General features: G+C 41.8%; 1 protein-coding gene across 1 annotated transcript in view; it reads left to right on the forward strand.

Moving 5' to 3' along the window:
• Positions 1 to 21,860, forward strand: part of MAGI1 (membrane associated guanylate kinase, WW and PDZ domain containing 1) — a 518,120-nt gene that overhangs the window by 363,694 nt on the left and 132,566 nt on the right. Inside the window, exon 3 of the mRNA XM_081315925.1 lies at positions 14,008 to 14,127. Coding sequence (XP_081172051.1) covers positions 14,008 to 14,127 — 120 coding nt within the window. The remainder of the gene's footprint in view (positions 1 to 14,007; positions 14,128 to 21,860) is intronic.

The raw sequence follows: 21,860 nt of genomic DNA on the forward strand, positions 1-21,860 counted from the left end.
CAGTAACAGTGCTTCATCCCACAAAAGTGATATCTTCACATCTTTTCTAGAAGTCGAAAGTGATGGTTGGAATTCAGAGACACCCCCCCAAATCCAGGGCTTTCTTCAAAATAAGCCATCCCCTTGCAAGCTCCACCCCTTTTGTACATGTGACCAATGTTATCGTGTAGATTCCAAGGGATGGAGCTTGCATCATGATGATGCAATGGTGCTTTCATAATTTTTTTTCTTTTTTGTAGACATTTCTGGGTTGTATATATTTCTTAATGGTGTTTCTTAATCTGGGTGATATATAATTCTTAACTGACACACTGCCATTGCTCTTCAATAACTGATATGTTGCTCCAAGTGACCACTTAGAATCTGGTCTAATTATCCTGTGCAGATTACAAAAGCCCGATGGAAATAATAGAAGGGAAAGCACCAGAATGGGGGGGGGGGTGGAAACGGGAACATTAAAGCCTACATTTGAAATGCTTGCTTAAAAGTGAATAAACTGATATGACCTCTCCAACTTTAAAAGCAATTCTATATTGCTGATGGAAAAATCTGCTGAATTGCTTACTGCCCCAAGGGAGAGCTTACTTTCCCCCCCCCCAGCAGTTAAGTGATTCCATTCCACAAAAGACTAAAGAAAAGTTGATGGATATTGTTAGTTCCTATGTAACTTTGCAACCTGGGAATCAGCGTACAACAGGGTTATTTAAATCATAGTTAGATAGCTCAACATCAACAAGCACAAGGTTCTTGAGAAGATGATGGTATCATATTCCAGGAAGAAATAAAAGGGGAAATGTTTATTTCTATTTTCCATAACCTAATAAGACCAAGTAACTTTCTTACAGGGTTTTTTTTGGTGTATTTCTTTTGGATTTATATGGGTAGTTATAACCTTACATTCCTATAACTTCAGTAAATGGAGATCAGGAAGAAGCTCTCTTTTATCATGACATTTTTCTAATTTTTAGGAAGGGGAATGTTTGGTCTGTTCCTTCTCTGATGCTAATATGGAATTGCTAATCTAATGTAATTTACAATTTCTTGTGTTGTAATATATGTGCTGTATCAATTATCCGTATTTATTGGCGTATAACACGCACTTTTTCTTCCTGAAAATAGGGGGCAAATGATGTGTGCGTGTTATACGCCGATATAATGTTAATGATATTTATTTGAAATTTAAGTTTTTTTCCTGAAATTTCCTTTTTAAAATGAGGTGCGTGTTATACGCCGGTGCGTGTTACACGCCGATAAATACGGTACTTGCTAGGAACCTTGCACATTCATGAGTGAACCAGAAAAACTGCATTAAGTTGAAGACATTCAGCAGATATTTCCGGAAAGATAAAAAATAGCAAGAGTATAGGTTCACTATTAATTAAACCTCCTTGTCTTATTAGACTGGGTGTAGGTGCTTTCTCACCTTTAGGCTGGAAATCTTGATTTCATAGTCAGGTTTGATAGATCTTTTCCAAGTGATTGCTTTTCCTTGTTTAGAGTCAGAAAGTTTAGAATTAAATTTGGCAAATGCTAGACCCAAGATTTGAGATCTGATAGAAACAATTAAATGCAGATATTCTCAACTTACAACCATAATTGGTTCATAATTGAGCTGAAAGTACCTTTATAAGTCATGCCAGTCATTAAGAGAGATATAAAATAACCTGTGTTGTCATTTTTTTTTACCATGGGCACACTGGCACACATTAAAAAAGAAATTCTGTTGCCTGGTCTCAAAAGTGTACACATACATAACACACATATGTATATATCTGCAACCTTACATATAAATACCTATAAATATTAATCACTGTCTTCATGTGTCTTTACTGTCTTCATAAATATTAAGCAGGTCTTCTTGTGACTGGCCTGATTTTATGACACTTTAATGGCAGTCATTAAGCGAATTCACAGTCATTAAGCAAACAGCATGGCCATTAATTGAACCCATTGTCTGCAATTGGCTATTTTGCCAGGAAGTAAAGTCCAGTTTCCAGCAAAAAAAAAAAAGCAATTTGTGAGATGCTGCAAATGGCCGTAAAATGCAGGCCGGTAGCTGAGTGCCCAAAGTGCAGTCAAGGGGCCACAGGAGGGAATGGAAAAATGGCCATCGGAATTCTGAATTGGGTTGTAAGTACTTTTGAGGGAGTCTATCGTAACTTTGAATGTCCGCCCAGCAACTGATCATAAGTTGAGGACTACCTGTAAGTAAAGAATGGAAGTCTCCGTGTATTTACATAGGGCATTTCAGTGACTGATCAGGCTTCTGTTCCTACATAGATTGTGTGATTAATGCAAAAGGCTGTTGGGCAATGTTCTCTTTATGATAGCTGCCATTTCAATATCATTGAGGACATGCAAATGTGTTTTCTAATTGGGCAACAGCCAGTTCCAGTGAAGGTCATGATCTGTTGCAATCTCTTCATCATATACCAAAGATTTACTCCTAAGAAAACAATGATAGGATTGCAGGATCCATTCTCCAATTTTGAGAGCAGATGTCACATTGAGCCTTGGTGGCACAGTGGTTAGAATGTAGTATTGCAGGCTAAAACTGCCTACAGCCAGAAGTTCAATCCTGACCATCCCAAGGTTGAGTCAGACTTCGATCCTTCCGAGGTTGGTAAAACATGGACTCAGATTGTTGGGGGCTATAGGCTTACGCTGTAAACTGCTTAGAGAGGGCTGTAAAGCACTGTGATGCAATATAGAAGTCTAAATGCTATTGCCACTATTCCTTCTCCCACTGGATGTCTTGCAATCCAGAACTTCTTCCCCTTCCTTCCTTTCTGCATGACCCTTCTAGGAATCTGTTTTCTTCCCCACAGTTTCATCTCTAATTCTTATACCCAAGAACCGGAAAGACACTTGTCGCCACAACATTTGTTTTAGGCAGTGCAAGGGAATAGTGGGCATCCTCTAATCCAGTTCCAACTGCTGAATAAGAAAAAAAACCCTTTCTTTATCTCTAGGGAGCCTCAACATTGAGTATAGGTAGTCCTAGAGTTTCAAGTGTAATGGAGCCTGTCCATCGTGGTCAAAAATTATGACAATCGTAAATTGGCTAACCCACATGAATGGCCTGATATTATGACCTCTTTTAAGCAAACACCATGGTTGTCAAGCGAATCAGTACTTCGCTGTGAGTGTGGTTTTGTCAAAAACTGGAAGTACATACTGGTTTACAGCAAAACCATCATAAAACACAGTCACATGACCATGGGGTGCTGCAAGTAAGCCATAAATGTAGCCCAGTTGCCAAGCAGCCAAAGTATAATCATGTAACACTGTGGGAGCGGTCATAAGTAACTCCAAGGAGATATGTCATAACTTCAAACAGTTGCTAAGCAACCAGTCCTAAGTCGGGGATTACCTATACTTCCAAAATATCATGGTTAGTTTGTGAACCAGATTTTCAGTGCCCTCTTGGGTCTGTCATTTGCACTCATTTTCTGTACCCTGGCTGCTAAATTTTATTAAATTTTTAATAGGTTTAAGGCAGAATATCAATAAATATTATCCTGGGAATGCCAAGGGTGTTTCAACATGTTTTCATCCTGAAGTCATATATCATATTACTGTTAATACCAGTTCAGCAAAAATATACTCTGCATCTGTGTCCAGTACTTGAGTGTGTGGTTATTTCATCACTGAGGGGAAAAAATGGGCTGACAAAAAAAATGAACTAAAGCATAATAGCGTGTATAACTTCTATCGCTAGAAGAATGCAATTCTAGAAATACTTATTTAGAAGTAAGCCTCACCAAGTAAGAGTAGCAGCTATTGTAATATTGAATCACTTTTATTTCAACTAATAACTACCACTGAAGGAAGATAAAAAGATATTGCATTTATAAAATCTACTTATTCAATGTATGATAATAAAATACATGCAAAGTACAAATTTACAAAAGATTGACATGTGCCATTGATTAGATTACTAACCAATGTAACTATAGTTAATAGCATATAGCAAATATTTCAATACTCTTGGCTTCAAACACAACCAAAAATACATTAAGACTAAAATAGGGTACACTAAAATATAAATAAGGGACGCGGTGGCTCAGTGGGTTAGGATGCTGAGCTTGTCGATCAGATGGTCGGCAGTTTGGCGGGTCGAATCCCGAGTGCTGTGTAACAGAGTGAGTGCCTGTTACTTGTCCCAGCTTCTGCCAACCTAGCAGTTCGAAAGCACGTAAAAATGCAAGTAGAAAAATAGGGACCACTACGGTGGGAAGGTAACAGCGTTCCATGCGCCTTTGGTGTCTAGTCATGCCGGCTACATGACCACGGAGACGTCCTCGGACAAGTGCTGGCTCTTCGGCTTTGAAACGGAGATGAGCACCAGCCCCTAGAGTCAGAAATGACTAGCACGCATGTGCGGGGGAACCTTTACCTTAAAATATAAATAATAACAGAAACAGGGCATATTTGCACCCGATTATATACTGAAACAAACAGAGATTGCTTTAACCTTTCTTCCCTACCAGGAAGGTCTCAGAAATGCTGATTTCTAGCAGGTAGCAAGAGGACCATAGGAAGACATTAAATCGTTATTATGGTCTTTTGAACACATCTATTATACAAAGATTTAGAAAGTAGAAATCCACATCTCATGGGAAATAATTTTTTTTAGAGAGCACTTTGCCACAACCCTATTGCAGCTAGATTGAGGGAGAAAAAGGATAATGAATCTGACATGCCTACTGTTGCGACAAGAAGCTAACAACCTATTTCAGCATCCACTAGAGTTAAGTCCCATGAACAGTCATTTTTTTCATTTAGTTTCTCAGGTATCAGCAAACCTTCTACTAATTGCTAAGCTTGTAAGCCGCCCTGAGTCTTCGGAGAAGGGCGGGATATAAATAGAATTAAAATAAAAAAATAAATAAAAAAATAAATAATTTTCCTAGCCCAAAGCTAGAAATATTTCCAATCTCTACAGAATGAAACCTATTTTTTTTATTTAAAAAAGCCATTACATTCTGATTCTGTGCTAAAGCATGATAAATTTAACCATGGTTCAGTGAATAAAGTACAGGCCAGGTACATACAACATGCCAAGCCATAAAGCATGGTTTCCAAATAATGGCTGGTTTCATAGGACGCACTTACAACAGAATTACAGAATTGGAAGGGATCTTGGAGGCCTTCTAGTCCAACCCTCTGCTCAGGCTGGAAATCCTGTACCATTTCAGACAAGTGATTGTCCAATCTCTTCCTAAAAACTTCCAGTGTTGGAGCACCCACAACTTCTTGAGGCAAGTCGTTCCACTGATTAATTGTTCAGAACCTGTCCCTAGTGGATAATGGCAGATGCTCTACATCATGGGTGTCAAACTCATGACGTCACGCGACACAACATATGACTTTTTCCCCATTGCCGGCAATGGGGTGGGTGCGGTTTTGGTGTGATGCATCCAGCCTGTGGGCTGGCAGTTTGACACCCCTGGTCTACATGTCTAATGATTGCTGTTTAGCCTGTCATGATTAACCAGGCTATGTGTTTGGCTTTCATTTAGGGCAGTGAGCAAACTCAGAAAATGGGAAGCCTTTAATCATGATAAACATGGACAGGAGACATATTCATCTACCGAAAGACCCTTGAATGGATATTAGAATGTTTCCGCCAGGGAGAACCACCATGTTTACGGGAATGAAGGCAGGATAGAATCAAAACTGATGCTATTTCATTTTGACTTTGCTCTTTTATCACATTAACTATTCAGTTTTGCCACAACAATTAGATGTTTAAAAACTGGATCAGGGGCTGCTTGCCATACCTCTTCGGGCTAGCACAGTCAAAAGCATGGGAAAACTGCACCAGGTTTGTCCTGTTCAAATAGGCTTCATCCACTTGGAGATGACTGCAAAGTCCTGCTGAAAGAAGGAAGAAAAGCATTAATAGCTGCTTGCTATTTTCCCAGCATCAATCAGTAAGTGCAGGGAAGCACAGAGCTAACCTTAAGAAAGCAGTGCAAAAGTCCTTAGGGGAATTGTTAAGAGAAGCTAAAGGACAAAATAAGTGGCAACTCACCAACGCCCACAACTTGGCCCTGGAAAAGGAGGGACATGAAAACGAGATTCAAAATAATCTGCCTTGATTCACTCTGGTACAGGAGGAACAGAGAGAAACTCTAGCAGGCTTTCAAGCTTCTGCTTTTATATCCAGCAACGATAAAGTAGCCTTCCTGTACAGATAGTCCTCAGCATAAAACTGGGACCAGGACTTCCATTGCTAAGCAAGGCCATTATTAAGTGAGTCACACCTGGTTTTTATGACCTTTTTTGGCATGGTCACTAAGTGCATCACTCTGGTCTTTAAGTCTTTAAGTGAAGCACACGGTCATTAAGCAAATTTGGCTTCCTCCATTGTCTTTGCTTTTGGAAGCTGGTTGGAAAGAGCGCAAGTAGCAATCACATCCTGGGACACAGCAACCGTCATAAATCCCATGTCCGGCCCAAATTTTCATTACAAGAATCAGTCAAAAGTCACTTTTTTTCAGTGCCGTTATAACTTTGAATGGTTGCTAAATGGTTGTAAGTCGAGGATTACTTTGTAACCCTTATGGTGCCTGTTTCCTGACTTGGCTTACCTCAAAGGACTGATAGTGGGAGAGCTGGCTTTTTCCAAAAGGACGTTCTGGTTCAGATCCAACATGAACAAAAAGCAATCTGAACTTAATAGCTTTTATTTTTTATTTTTTATTTTTTATTTTATTTTTTATTCCATTTATATCCCGCCCTTCTCCGAAGACTCAGGGCGGCTTACAAGCTTAGCAGTAGCCTTCATTCTATGTATATGCCTGCTTATTAGGGCTTTCACACACACACACCCAAGCGGCATTATTACAAAGTCAGCTTAATTGCCCCCAACAATCTGGGTCCTCATTTTACCTACCTTGGAAGGATGGAAGGCTGAGTCAACCTTGAGCCTGGTGGGATGCGAACCTGCACTAATTGCAGGCAGCTGGTGTTACTTAAGGAGGCATTAGCCCACTGCTCCACCAAGGCTCTTCTACTCACTTTTATTCCTAAAGTGAGGTTCTACACACACTCCTCACCTGTGCCTGTCTACCTCTCCAGAGATGTTTGACTTGTACGAGTGCTGTGTGGGAAGTCAGCCCCCCCAGAGAAGGAAATATTAAAAGGGCAGAAAAATATATTTCCTCAAATGATCTTAAAGAGACAGAAAAGCATGCCCACTTTTTTTCTTAATATCCCCAAGTCTCCTTCCCCCAAGCAGAAACCAGCTCTGTAGAAATGCAGATGTAAACCATTCAGGAAGGTTGAAGCTAGAAGATTAAGAAGACAAAGACACCTAAAATCTACATACCCCATCCAAACTCTAAGACAGGACATAATTGGATTAACCCACAGATGCCAAAGGGGCAGACTCAGACTCAGGTCAAAATACACGACACAGGAAACACAAAGCCTCAAACAGGAACAGGAAACAACCTCAAGAGCCCCAGAGGGTATAAAAACCCACTCCCTACATGTGCTCTCTCTCTCTTTTCTTCCAGAGCTATCTTACTGTCTGGCTCTCCTCTTCAATAAACTGCAACCTTCTTTCTAAAGCAGTCGCCATGTTGTTTATTCCCGGCTTGGACTGAACCACGATGAAGACTTTTCCTTCAACAGCTGTATTCTGCAACAGTAATTCTTTGGTGAAACTGGTCTTTAAAATCCATCTTTGCAACCCATGCGCTCCACTGAAGCTCAGTTGTGCTGCTTTGCAAAGGAAGTACACTGCCAATAATTAGTGATATGGTGCAGACCTCATTCAGATGGCAAAATACACATTGCTTAGAGCAACAGCTGTTGCCCCTTCTTTCTTCTTTTTTTTCCCCACTGGCAGCCCCAGCCAGGAGTCAAGAAGGAACAAAAGTCTTTTGTCCCCAGATAGCAGCTGTCCCTCCCTTCATTTGCACACTACACTGCAGAGAGAAGGGGGCAGACACAGGCACCCCTTCCCACCTGCAGCAAAGACGTGTGTAAGGGAAAAGGAGGGAGTGACTGAGAATTGGGATTCGACCTCTCCTAAAGCTTCTGTGGTTGTAAACCTGCTCCAGTAATGTTTCCTGTTTGCTGCATTAGCAAGCAGTTAAATGAAATAAGTGTTTACAATACAAAGACAGGCATTCACATGTATATGGTATATGGCCATCCTGAGAAAGGAGAGAGCTTGCAAAAAATGCACGCGTGCGCACAAACCCACACACACATATGTGTACATGCACACAATTATATCCATTATATTCATTTCATTCTGTTAGTATCTCAAGCATTGGAGTCTGCAGCTAGCTACAGTGATAACAAATTGAAAAAAACAGGATGATATCACAAGTTCCAGCCTTTTGTACTTACATTATGATGCTACGCTAAGTATGTAAGAGGCTAAGTTTATATTATGACATCACAGTGCATACTTTCTCTCCCCCCCTCTTCTGCCCTCCCCTCCTGTGGATATCAAAGGACAATTTTCAGTATTGCCATGCTCAATATGGCAGGTTTTGTTGAATGAGAAATCAACTCAAAGGAAGCTTTGCAGATGGCCTAAATAGGAATTGCCATCTAGGGGTCAAGGATTAAAATAATACGTATTATTGCGAGTTTATTTCCCATCTGCTTTCTAAATGAGCAACATCTTTCTTGAAGCCCCTTACATTTTAGTTGCGGTTCTGATTCAGTTTTGCACTTTATTCTCAAATCATTCAGCCAGGTAAAGTACCTGGGCGGTGCATCAGAAATAGAAAAGTTAGATGCCTCGAAGTTCTTTTGAAGAGTTTCATCTGTCGGAACCATAACATTGACTATGTTGAAAATCTGGGTGCAATTTTTCTCTGATTTTTACCACAATTGACTGGGAAATTGCTAATTATGTGTCATATACGGTTAGATTTTTTGCTTAGTCAATAATCAGGTTGCCCCTTCTGGAGATGGAACAGGTTGCTTTTGTCTGTTCCATTTCCTTGTAGCTTTCAGCAGATCTGCAGAACTCTGGCTGTCCACTGTGATTTAGGCGACAGATGCAGAAGAAGCAGACCTCTGTATTTATCAGATGATGTCATCAGCAGAAGATGACCTTTAAGTAACCTGGGCTCCCTTAGTTGCTGAAGATATTAAAGTTGGCAAGTATATGACTTCCCTATTTAGTTCAAAAGTTCTGAATGGATCTCAGATGTTCTCGTTTGAGAAGAATAGCACAGGGTCACAGGAAGATACAACCAGTTACTGCTTAGGTTTAAGCTCACACTTTGTATATAACTTAACATTTGCTGGGAGCAAATGGAAGAGATCCATTCCAATTTAGGAAGGGTACAAGATATACAAAGAGACTATTCTTTGTAGTGAACCAGCTGCCCTAGAAATTCTCTCTCTCTCTCTCTCTCTCTCTCTCTCTCTCTCACACACACACACACACACACACACACAAACACACAAACACACACTTATTGGAAATTGAAGAAGCAGAATAGAAAGAGTATAGATGCTTTGAATGTTGGTGTTGGAGAAGACTCCTGAGAATACTATGGGTAGCCAAGAAAATAAATAGATTCTATAGAACAAATCAGTTTAAAGTTTTCACTTCAGGTACAAATGGCTAGGCTCCAACTTTCATATTTTGAGTGCATTATGTGAAGACCTACTGTAGCTTTCTTGAGAAATCATTAATGTTGGGAAAGGTAGATGAATTAAAAATTAGGATGACCAGCAACAGGGTGGATGGATGGGTGCCTTGTCGGAAGACCTGAAAGGCCAGGTTGAGGACAGATCATTCTGGAGAAAATCTATCTGCATGGTGGCTAATAGTCAATGCTGACTTAATTAAATATGTAATCAATCATATTTATATTTCATCAGAATAGAATATGCCTTCCTATTTTAATTTTCTTTTAAGCAGAATTAAAGGAATATACAGAAACCATCAGCAATGTCATACTTTCTGTCTTTCTTTGAGTACTTCTCTAAATCTGCAAGGTTAGTGCCCAAGCTCTTGGGGTTAATGGAGTGAAAGTTTAATGTTGTGGAAAGCACAGGGTTGAGGACAAATGCCATCGAACATGGCCATCTGCAAAAGAGAGTGGCTTCATTTTTTTTTTCTAACTCTCACATCTTTTGGCAAAATTCTTCAGATTCACCCATCTTCACATCACAGTGCTGAGAAACATGACTTAACAATGTGATAAGGACTGAAGGAAGAGTGGGGAGAATGCTGTGGTTTGATCAAGAGACCAGGCTGTACTTTCTTGATCTGAGCTAAGTGCATATGCATATGGGGTTGCATCAGAGAGTACCAAAGCAAAACTGCTTTCATGATATTGCATGCAAGTATAAATTGGCAAGATTATCTAGATGGTATAATGTAAATTTGGGATTATCATATTTAAGAAAGCATGGGCTGGGTTTCAATAACTTCTGGGAGTCCAAGAAACTATAGGACAGACATGTCAAACACAAGGCCCGGGGGCCGGATTCGGCCCGCGAAGTGGTTTCATGTGGCCTGCGAAGCCATCCTGGAAACAGTGAGGGAACGGCCCCCACTGCCTTCGTCCTGGCCCAGAGACCCTCCTTCTGCCAGAGACCCTCAGATCTGTCCCACTCCTGCCCAGGCCCCCATAGGCACCCTTGATGCGAACGATGTAGAGCTGGCCATGTGCACCCAGTAGGCCATACGCACTCCAGCTGTGCCCACCCAGTAGGCCGCGCCCACCCTGGCCATACCCACCCGGCCCCCCGAGGGCAACCGCAATGCTAATGCGGCCCTCAATGAAATTGAGTTTGACACCCCTGCTATAGGAGAAAGAATGGTAAAATCTGGGAGCAGAATGAAAAGGGGAATCAGCCTGGAATCCTTATGTAGGCACAAGAAACTAAATCCAAACTCCCTCAAGTGCATAACTCTAACCAGGTGTTGATTGTTAGTTGAAAAAATTCCTGTGCATGGACTTTAGCAATAAATCAGTTTAATAGAATCCTTTGCACCTCATAGAAAACAGCCTTAAGTAACTAAGAACAAATATTCCACCAATCAAGCATTATATCATTATTCTGATTTGTATTAAGCTAGGATTTCTTGCTAGGTTCAAATCAGAGAATATGGGATTGATATAGGGCAACAAAACAATAATGTAAAGTAGACTCTTTTAAATCTGTAATTGTTTTCCCAAGCCACGCAATTCATTTTAAGACTGGCTACCATATATGCTTTAATTGCTCTGCAGTATCAGATAAATGTTTCGATCTAATGGAAAAGCAATTGAGGCTACCAAATGCATGTTTCTTGAAGTGTCATTCTAAGATTATGGTAAGCAAGTTTGGAATTAAGTTAGCTGATGAGTGTCAACATTTATTAAGCAGTATAAGAGGAAACCTTGCAAAACCAAAAATCCCTGGGAGAAGGTGAGGAAGACATAAAGAGAATCAAGATTTTTCATACTAACTTCCTGATTTAAGATATAATTTAAAATTCTTTAAAAGAGTTTGCAGCTGGGAGATTCAAACTAATCAGTGTATCAATCTGTTTTTGTACTGTGACAGATTTGAAACTAGTAATATTTAAACGCTTTTGCAACGTAAATAGAACCAATGAAACCAAGTTCAGTTTCTCTGCCAAGAAAATGGCATCTTGACATCTAACATACTTGCCATAGATGTTACAGAACAGTAAGACTTTTTTTGAAGATAGTATAATGCATATAAATTTTAAGAAGTTCTTTATGTTTACAAATGCTGATAGACATTTGGTAAGTTTTTCAATAAAGTTACATTTGCATAAGAGCATTTTCATGTCAGAATTTGCTTTCCTGAAATTTATTCAGAATTCAGTAATTTCTTATGACTGGACCTTGGCTGCTTCATTCTCCCCCCCCACCCCCCAAAAATCTAAGTTCTTTATGTATTGTGATTTCTAGTGCTAACATCTGATTAAATGAGCTGTGCTTCATATGCCATTTTAATAAAATTGTTCAGTCTGCAATGATGCTATCAGATTTTTCCTGATTTTTTGGCTAACATGGATGATCACACTCTTCTGCATGGGGTGTTATTTTGTGCACGTTGACAAGAAAACCTACGTGTGAATCAGTATTTGATGAACATTTCCTGAGCGTGGTTCCATAAAATCAGTTGTTTTTTCAGAGGTTTTCACTGACACGATAGCAACACATTTGCTGCATGTTCGGCTCAGGAATTCAACAAAGAATTTGGCACTTACTGCTAGCGCAACAATCCTAGAAAAATGTACTGCATTTGATTTTCTTGTTTTTGTATTTCTCTGCGTAAATCACATCGAGGAGGAGAATGTCCCTTGGTTGGTGATAACTGTAGTTTAGACTTATTGTAAACACCCCAGATGGTTCATAAAATCCTTTTCAAATGCCATCTGTCAGGCGTGTGTCCAGCCAGCAGCCCGTCATTTTGCTACAAGAAAAGAGAAGGCGGGGATTCCTTTACCCTTAGTTTGTTTCTGAATCTCAGTTGGGAAGGTTTGCTTTGAAGCTACAAAGCCAGGAGCGATCATTGCTCTACAGAACCATGCAAAATGTATGGATGCTTGTAGCTTGGTTAGTTCCATGGAACGTGAAGTGACACAGTGTCACTGATCCTGTATCTTAAAGTTACACCATGGCCTTAAGTTGCCTGTTTCGTGGCAAAAAGACATGCCTGGAGCACAAATAAAATTGAAAGAAGGTTCATCAATGGACCCAGTCACTGCTGACAGCTTGGGAAGAACAGTGGGGCTGATACAAACCGGCCCATTTGATGCAGTTCAGATGTGTTTGGAACAAAAGGAATGGTACTAAAAGTCGCATTTGTGTATAGAATTCAAAGCATTACAGCTGCATGTCAGTCATAGGATATATCTTTTCCTTAATATAAATAAGATACCGATTTATTTTCTCCTCGGTGAGCCTCCAAGGATACAGGAACTGTGTTTTGAAGAGATACTCAGAATAAAGTACAGTGAATTACCTCTACACGGAGAAAGTTAAATCTGCATCACTCAAAGTGCTTAATGTTCAATCTTTTATTTGATTTTATCAAGATTATGAGAAACAGCTCTCCCCACCCCATCACACTCTGTTTTATGCAAGTATTATCCTATTCGAGAAAGCTTTGTGAAATTAATTCATATTTCCCTGTATAAGTAGGCTAGGTATTTGAGAGGAATGAAAAAGTATAAACTGAAAAAATATTTCTATTTAGCACGTTCCTGGCACTTAGAGAGAAAAAAGAGTTAAGACTATTGCAGAAACAGAAGATGCACAAAACAACAATGCTCCTTGGAGGATGTCAGAGTTAAGAACGTGATTATATTATGGAAATAAGTTCATGTTATAGAATGATTCCAGGAAAAGAACCAGTAGCGCTGTTCCATCAATGACGATCAAATAGAAAGGACATTGTGTGAAATAATTTCTAGAGGGAAAATTACTCTCTCCTCTCCCTTCCCTTCCCTTCCCTTCCCTTCCCTTCCCTTCCCTTCCCTTCCCTTCCCTTCCCTTCCCTACTCTTCCCTTCCCTTCCCTTCCCTTCCCTTCCCTTCCCTTCCCTTCCCCTCCTCTCCTCTGCTCTCTCCTCCTTCCCCTCCCCTCCTCTATTCTATCTCCTACCCTTCTCTCTTCTCTACCTTCTCCTCTCTCACCTCTCCTGCCCTCCCCCTCCCCTCTTCCCTTTTATCCCCTATCCACCTCTTCTCTCCTCCCTTCTCTCTCCCATCCCCCTCTCCTCTCCCCCCTCCTCATCCCCCTCTCCCCCCCTTGCCTCTCTCATCAGAGAGCAGAGCAAATGAAATAGTGATAGTTATCCATACTTGGGCACAGTGGTGCTCCTGTAAAATTTGTTGGCTTCTCTACATGGTCTGTTTTCCACTGGAAATCCCACCTGGCCTGGCCTCCACCACTGTTTCCCTTAGCATCATAACACAATATTTGTTTCTTTCTAATAGCACTCTTGCAACGTCAGTACTCATCCTGTTCTGTTTTTTTCTTTACCTAGGCACAACACGTCCTCCAAAAGAAGGAGAAGTGCCTGGTGTGGACTATAACTTTCTAAGTGTACCAGAGTTTCTTGAACTTGAAAAAAGCGGAACTCTTCTTGAAGTAGGGACCTATGAAGGTATGCTCTGAGACACCTGAACATTGAAAGAAATCCTGACGCTTTTTGGGAAAGTTTAAAATTGAATTATGACACTCCTGAGATATTTTGTAGGGGGGGGAATCTTACCTGTCTATGTAGATCTTTACTACAGCCCCAAAAATCAGCAATAGAAAGAATCCATTATAGCAGGGGTGTCAAACTCAATTTCATTGAGGGCCGCATCAGCATTGCGGTTGCCCTCAGGGGGCCGGGTGGGTATGGCCTGGGTGGGCATGGCCTACTGGGTGGGCATGGCTAGAGTGCGTATGGCCTACTGGGTGGGCATGGCCAGCTCTACATCGTTCGCATCAAGGGTGCCTATGGGGGCCTGGGCAGGAGTGGGACAGATCTGAGGGTCTCTGGCAGAAGGAGGGTCTCTGGACCAGGGCCAAGGCAGAGGGGGCCGTTCCCTCACTGTTTCCAGGATGGCTTCGCGGGCCGCATCTGGCCCCCGGGCCCTGTGTTTGACATGTCTGCATTAGAGTTTTACATTATGTATTGAAACTAGTTGCCTAAAAAAAATACATAACTGCATATTTTCATATATTGGTGAACCTTATGTCCAGCATCAGTCAGAGGTGGAGGGGACCTTGGACGTCTTCTAGTCCCATCCCCTGCTCCAGCAGGAGATCCTATACCATTTCAGACAAGTGGCTGTCCAGTCTTTTCTTAAAAACTTCCAGTGAGGAAGCACCCACAACTTCTGAAGGCAAGCTGTTCCGTTGGTTGATTGTTCTCACTGTTTAGGAAGTTTCTAATTCCAGGTTGCTTCTCTCCTTGATTAGTTGCCATCCATTGTTTCTTGCCTTGCCTTCCGGTGCTTTGGAAAATGAGTCGACCTCCCTTTTTGTGGCAGCCCCTCAAACACCCCAGTCCTAATTTTCTTTTAACTAGCTATACCAAGTTGCTGCAATCATTCTTCATAGGCCTTTAATCAACTTAGTTGCTCTTCTCCGCATTTTTTCCAAAGTCTCCACATCTTTTTTGTAATGTGGGAACCAAAACTGGATGCAGTTTTCCAGGTGTGGTCTTACTAAGGTTTTATAAAGCGGTTGTATTAGCTTTTTTGGCTGCTGCAGCACACTGCTGGCTTATATTTAAGTCATCATCCACTAGGACAAGGGTACCCAACCCCTGGTCCATGGACCAGTACTGGGCCGCGGCATGCCAGCAACTGGGCCACACAAACAAGCAAAGCCCCACCCACGGGATGCAGGCAGCATGCAAAACTACACCCCCTCTGGTCCATGGAAAAACCTTTCTCCATGGAACCGGTCCCTGGTGCCCAAAAGGTTGGGGGCTGCTGCACTAGGACTCCAAGGTCCCTCTCACAATTACTGTTTTTGAGCCAGGTTTCACCTAATCTGTACTCGTACCTTTGGTTTTTCCTGCCTTGCTTTTCTCCACCTTAAATTTCATTTTGTTGGATAGGGCCTATTGTTCAATATATACACATATATACAATAGCCATAGAGTGTTTGGTAGTTGTTTTTTAAGTTTTTTCTTTGGGGGAAAAAAAGCAGTTCAGGAAAGATAAAAACAAACATATGGGTACATGACACAAAGCAGTTTTACATTGTTCCACCTATTTCTAAAAACTGCATTGTTGTTGTTAGTTGCAAAGTCATGTCCAACCCATCGCGACCCCATGGACAACGTTCCTCCAGGCCTTCCTGTCCTCTACCATCTTCTGGAGTCCATTTAAGCTCACGCCTACTGCTTCAGTGACTCCATCCAGCCACCTCATTCTCTGTCGTCCCCTTCTTCTCTTGCCCTCAACCTTTCCCAGCATTAGGCTCTTCTCCAGTGAGTCCTTCCTTCTCATTAGGTGGCCAAAGTATTTGAGTTTCAACTTCAGAATCTGGCCGTCTAAAGAGCAGTCAGGGTTGATCTTGTCTAGGACTGACCGGTTTGATCGCCTTGCAGTCCAAGGGACTCGCAGGAGTCTTCTCCAGCACCATAGTTCAAAGGCCTCAATTCTTTGGTGCTCAGCCTTTCTTAAAACTGCATTACCTCATTGTATTAGAAAAGTATGCTTGAGAGCGCAGAAATATTCATGATCCAAGTAGTCCTCGAATTACAACCATTTATTTAATGACCATTCAAAGTTACGGCAGCACTGGAAAAGAGTGACTTCTGAGTAGCTTTCACTGTTATGACCCTTGCAGCATCACCACAGTCACCTGATCAGACTTTGGGTGCTTGGCAACGGCATGTATTCTTTTTAAACCTTCTTAGGGAGCTTCTGACAAGCGAAGTCAATGGGGGATGTCAGTTTTGCTTAAAGACCACATGATTCACTTAAAACTTTCAGTGACTTGCTTAACAACCATGGGTAAAAAAAAAGGAGCACAACTCATTTAACCACTGCCTTGCTTAGCAGTGGACATTTTGAGTTTCACTGTGATCATAAGTCAAGGACTGCCTGTAATATTGAGGTTTATTTCGGCCTAATGGGTGCTGTGGTTAACAATTACCTATTGCTTCCTGTAATGTGTTTATTTGAAAATGCCTGGGTGTCTGGATAGTTGGGGACGTGAGAGCCTAAATATCATTGGACTTCATTGATTTGTTAATAATGTTGCAGGCTTTTAGCTGCAATTCTATGCATTCTTAATTAGAAGAAAGCTTTGCAGAATCGAGTCAAATATATATCTATGTTCAGTGTCATTTTGTATTGGTTTCCCCCCTCCTCTACTGCTTATTTTGCTAATGTTTAAATTCTCTGAAGTTTACTTAACTTTCTTTTTAAGCTGACAAAGATATTGCTAATTGGAGATTTTAGAAACAGTAGCAAATAATTCTTATAATAACAAATATAAAGGCATTCTGCAAAGGCTTTCTAAATAAAGAGGTTGCTATGCCAATTCAGCCACAAGAGCTTATAATTGACACATTTCTAGTTGTCTTGTAACAATTTTATTTTGTTTTATTTTAATCCCATTTATATCCCGCCCTTCTCCGAAGACTCAGGGCGGCTTACAATCTAAGAAGCACAAATCAATGTGCTTAGCAATAGCCTTCATTCTATGTATATGCCTGCTTATTAGGGCTTTCGTCCCCCCCCCCCCAAGCGGCATTTTTACAAAGTCAGCTTAATTGCCCCCAACAATCTGGGTCCTCATTTTACCTACCTCGGAAGGATGGAAGGCTGAGTCAACCTTGAGCCTGGTGGGACTCGAACCTGCACTAATTGCAGGCAGCTGGTGTTACTTAAGGAGGCATTAGCCCACTGCTCCACCAAGGCTCATCATCATAACACCTTTTCTTAGATTATCGGGAGGATGAATGGCTGTATATTAAAAAGAATTACTGATGTGTTCCATTAAAAAGAAGAAGAGTGGTCATTCTTATAAATTTAAGAATTATTCATCGAGTCTGTTTTCTTGCAAGTTTTGTAATAGATCTTTACCATTTTTACTACATACGGAAATTCTTCCCAATCTGACTCAAAATCTTTACAAGTATCTGTTCTTGTTAAAAGAACATTTATAAGTGAATGAAATTAAATGCAAATTTTCACCAAAGTGAAGGTCAGTGGGGAAAAGAACTCTGACCCAGGTATACATTTCATCTTGCCACTAAAAACAATTGATTCTTTTTTTTACAGAATAACAGTTGGAAGGGACCTTGGAGGTCTTCTAGTCCAACCCCTGCGCAAGCAGGAGACCGTATACCATTTCAGACAAGTGACTGTCCCTTTAAAATCTCCAGTGTTGGAGTACCCACAACTTCTGGAAGCAAGCCATTCCACTGACTAATTGTTCTCACCTTCAGGAAAATTTTCCTGGCTTCTAGGTTGGTTCTCTCCTTGATTAGTTTCCATCCATTGTTTCTTGTTCCGCCTTCAGGTGCTTTGGAGAATAGCTTGACTCCCTCTTCCTTGTGGCAGGCCCTCCTCAGCTGCTATCATGTCACCCCTAGTCCTTCTTTTCAGTAAAGTAGCCGTGTAAAGAGCATTAAATAAGAAGCCCTGGCAGCTGGTCCCATCATAATGCACCTGTATCAGGGCCCCAAGCCAGCTTTTTTTAAAGGCTTTTTCCAGAGGTTTCCTGCCTGAGCAGGGGTTTGGACTAGAAGACCTTCAAGATCCCTTCCAACTCTGTTATCCTGAGACCAGGAGTTTGGGGGCAGACTTCACCATATTGCAGAGGGCAGGAAATTAAAAAGGCTCTTCTCCTGGACCCTACCAGCTGGAATGCTTTGGCAGAGGGGATCCAAATAGGCCTCTTCTGTGGAGCGAATAGGATGGGCTAATTAGCCCATTGAGGTGAGATGGCTTCTCAGATACCCATGCCATAAAGAGCTTTAAAGGTAACGACCAACACTTTGATTTGGACCCGGAAGCAAACATTGCTTTGAGGTCTAGTACAATAATTTAAAAGCATAAATTAGCAGTATTGAGATATCCTTAGGGCTGTCTTTCTTTTGTGGACTTTTACAGGGACCTTTCAATAGGAAGCAATCCTACTAAAAATAAATAAATAAATAAATAAAGTAGTTATAGTGTATACCTTTTTTAATGAAAATTATCAGCACTTTTGATCAGTCATGTCATCAAAGTAAACAAACCCACGTGGTGTTGATTACGTCAGCAGATCATGGCCCTATGCGGAAGTAACCGCCCTATTTTCAGATAAGGCGAGCGGAAGTGACGTGTAGGCCTAAGTCCATCAGGATAAGCAAGAGTAACCCTAGCAACCCTATTTTCAGATAAGGCGTCTTGAACCTAACCCCATCAGTGTCAAGGCAGTCAAGCCTCTGGGTACATGATTAGCTTAACCCTAGACTAATTCTATGGGCATTCAAAACAAACAGAATAAGCTAAATAAAATAAATAATTAACAGAGGCCTCTGGTTTTAGGAAACATGCCCTGCTTTGGGGAACTGGAAAATAATAATAAATGCTTTTTAGCAACCCTATTTTCAGATAAGGCGACTTGAACCTAACCCCATCAATAAATCAAGGCAGGCAACCCTCTGGGTACATGATTAGCTTCCCATTGGTTATATTCCGCTTCTCATCCTTTAAAAAAACTCATAACAACACTTTGCTAGTCACAAAAACTGAAACCACAATACAAAATTGCTTAATTCTTTTGTTTGTTTCATTCCTTCATTACTTTTGATGAGGCAAAGAAGCTTCCTCTTCTTCACACGTTGTGGGAACCACCTCATTATTAATTAAATGTGTTTTGAACATTGTTTTTTTTTTAATCACTACATTGTGGTGGCCGCATAAATGTAAAATGTAAAAGGTTATGCAAACACAGTTCTGGTTTATGAGAAGATGATGATGATGATGAGACAACCATTGATTGGAATTACATGTAGACTTCCCTGATCTTCCTCCCCTTTTCTTGTGACTCCCCAAATCGTTTGTGAAATTGTGATGCATTTCCTTCAGGGTTCCTTCTCCTTCCTACCACCCCCTCATTTCTCCCCTTTGCTTTCAGTGAATAGCCTGCAGACTAGAGGTTGATTTGTTCTACATAAGGTTTGCTTTGACTGCTCTCATTACTTGCAGTGGGTGTGTTGTACTAAATCATAGGGTAAGGCTTGTGTTTCTTGAGTCGATGACTGAAGTAATTTACATCATTAGGAGGTAAAAGAACAAATGGAGTGCAATTGAAGAGCTCTGGAAATCGGGATAGTGTTGTTTTTTTAATTAAAAATCAACATACACACAAGTCCACTGGATCAGATTGGAATAAGCACTTCCAAATATTAACATAGTAAGCTATTGCAGTTAAGAGAATACCCATTATTTTAATAATTATTTATTTATTATTATTTAGATTTATATACCGCCCTTTCCCGAAGGACTCAGGGCGGTTTACAGGGCATTTAAAAAACAGTCAATACAAATGTTAAAACAAATTAAAAGAGATTAAATAGAACCCTGAGAAAATTAAAACCCAGTTAAAATTAAAATTAAAAATATTCTCAGCCTGGGCCAGAGAGCTCGAAGAGCCAGGTCTTCAGGTCCCGGCGGAATGAACGGAGGTTGGGGGCAGTCCTAAGCTCCGCAGGCAGCTGGTTCCACAGGGCAGGCGCACCCACTGAGAAGGCCCTACCCCTGGGTGTTACCCGCCGGCAGTCTTTAACCGGCGGCACCCTGAGGAGACCCTCCCTGTGGGAGCGCACTGGACGAAGGGAACTTGATGCTGGCAGCAGGTGTTCCCTCAAATATCCCGGCCCCTCTCCATTTAGGGCTTTATAGGTCATCACCAGCACCTTGAATCTCACCCGAAGGGCAACTGGAAGCCAATGCAGCTCGCGGAGTAGAGGTGTTACATGGGAGTATCGGGAGACCCCCATCACGACTCGCGCGGCCGCATTCTGCACCAGTTGAAGCCTCCGGGTGGTCCTCAAGGGCAGCCCCATGTAGAGAGCGTTGCAGTAGTCTAAACGGGAGGTCACGAGCGCATGAGTGACTGTGCGTAGGGCATCTCGGTCCAGGTAGGGTCGCAACTGGCGCACCAGGCGAACCTGGGCAAAAGCCCCCCTGGTCACAGCTCCTATATGGTCTTCAAAAGTGAGCTGCGAATCCAGGAGGACGCCCAAGTTGCGAGCCCTATCAACGGGGGGTAACACCTCATCCCCCATCGTTAGAGATGGAATAGTCTGGTTGACCCGAGATGCCGGTATGCACAGCCACTCAGTCTTGGCAGGATTGAGACGAAGCCTGTTTCTCCCCATCCAGACCCGGACCGCTTCCAGGCAACGGGACATCACGGCGAGGGCATCGCTGGGTTGGTTTGGGATGGAGAAAAAGAGTTGGGTATCATCAGCGTACTGATGATACCCCACCCCAAAACCACGAATGTTCTCGCCCAGCGGCTTCATATAGATGTTGAACAGGAGGGGCGAGAGAACCGACCCCTGAGGAACTCCACAAACAAGAGGCCTCAGGGCGGACCTCTGCCCTCCCGTCAACACCGACTGCGAGTGGCCCAGGAGATAGGAGGAGAACCACCGCAAAACAGTGCCTCCCACTCCCAACCCCCTGAGACGCCGCAGTAGGATACCATGGTCGATGATAATGACTGGCATTATTTCATAAAGGTAAAGGTAAAGGTTCCCCCACACATGCATGCTAGTCGTTTCCAACTCTAGGGGCCGGTGCTCATCTCCGTTTCAAAGCCGAAGAGCCAGCGCTTGTCCGAGGACGTCTCCGTGGTCATGTGGCCGGCGTGACTAGATGCCAAAGACGCACGGAACACTGTTACCTTCCCACCGTAGTGGTCCCTATTTTTCTGCTTGCATTTTTACGTGCTTTTGAACTGCTAGGTTGGCAGAAGCTGGGACGAGTAACAGGCGCTCACTCTGTTATGCGGCACTCGGGATTTGACCCACCAAACTGCCGACCATCTGATCGACAAGCTCAGCGTCCTAACCCACTGAGCACATTAAACTGATCTACCCAGTTTTATAACCTCTCTCACAGATACCCAGATGAAGGTTTCAGGCTTTACCTTTTTAGAAAGGAAAAAAAAGGTAATTTACTCTATTAGTTAATATTCAGGGGAAAACTGAATTACAGGAAGACTTTGTAAAGGTTATCAGTGAATTATTTGTTTCTACTTGTGGTCTAAAGCATACGCACCCATGTGAAATGTTTCACAACTGTCTTGGCATTTGTTTCTCCACATTGTGGGAAAACCAAATGTAACCTTTAATTACAATCAGCGACTAAAACCAGGTGTAAA

This window comes from Vipera berus (genome assembly GCF_964194415.1).
Source record: "Vipera berus genome assembly, chromosome: 2".
In the NCBI taxonomy this organism is placed as follows: Eukaryota; Metazoa; Chordata; class Lepidosauria; order Squamata; family Viperidae; genus Vipera; species Vipera berus.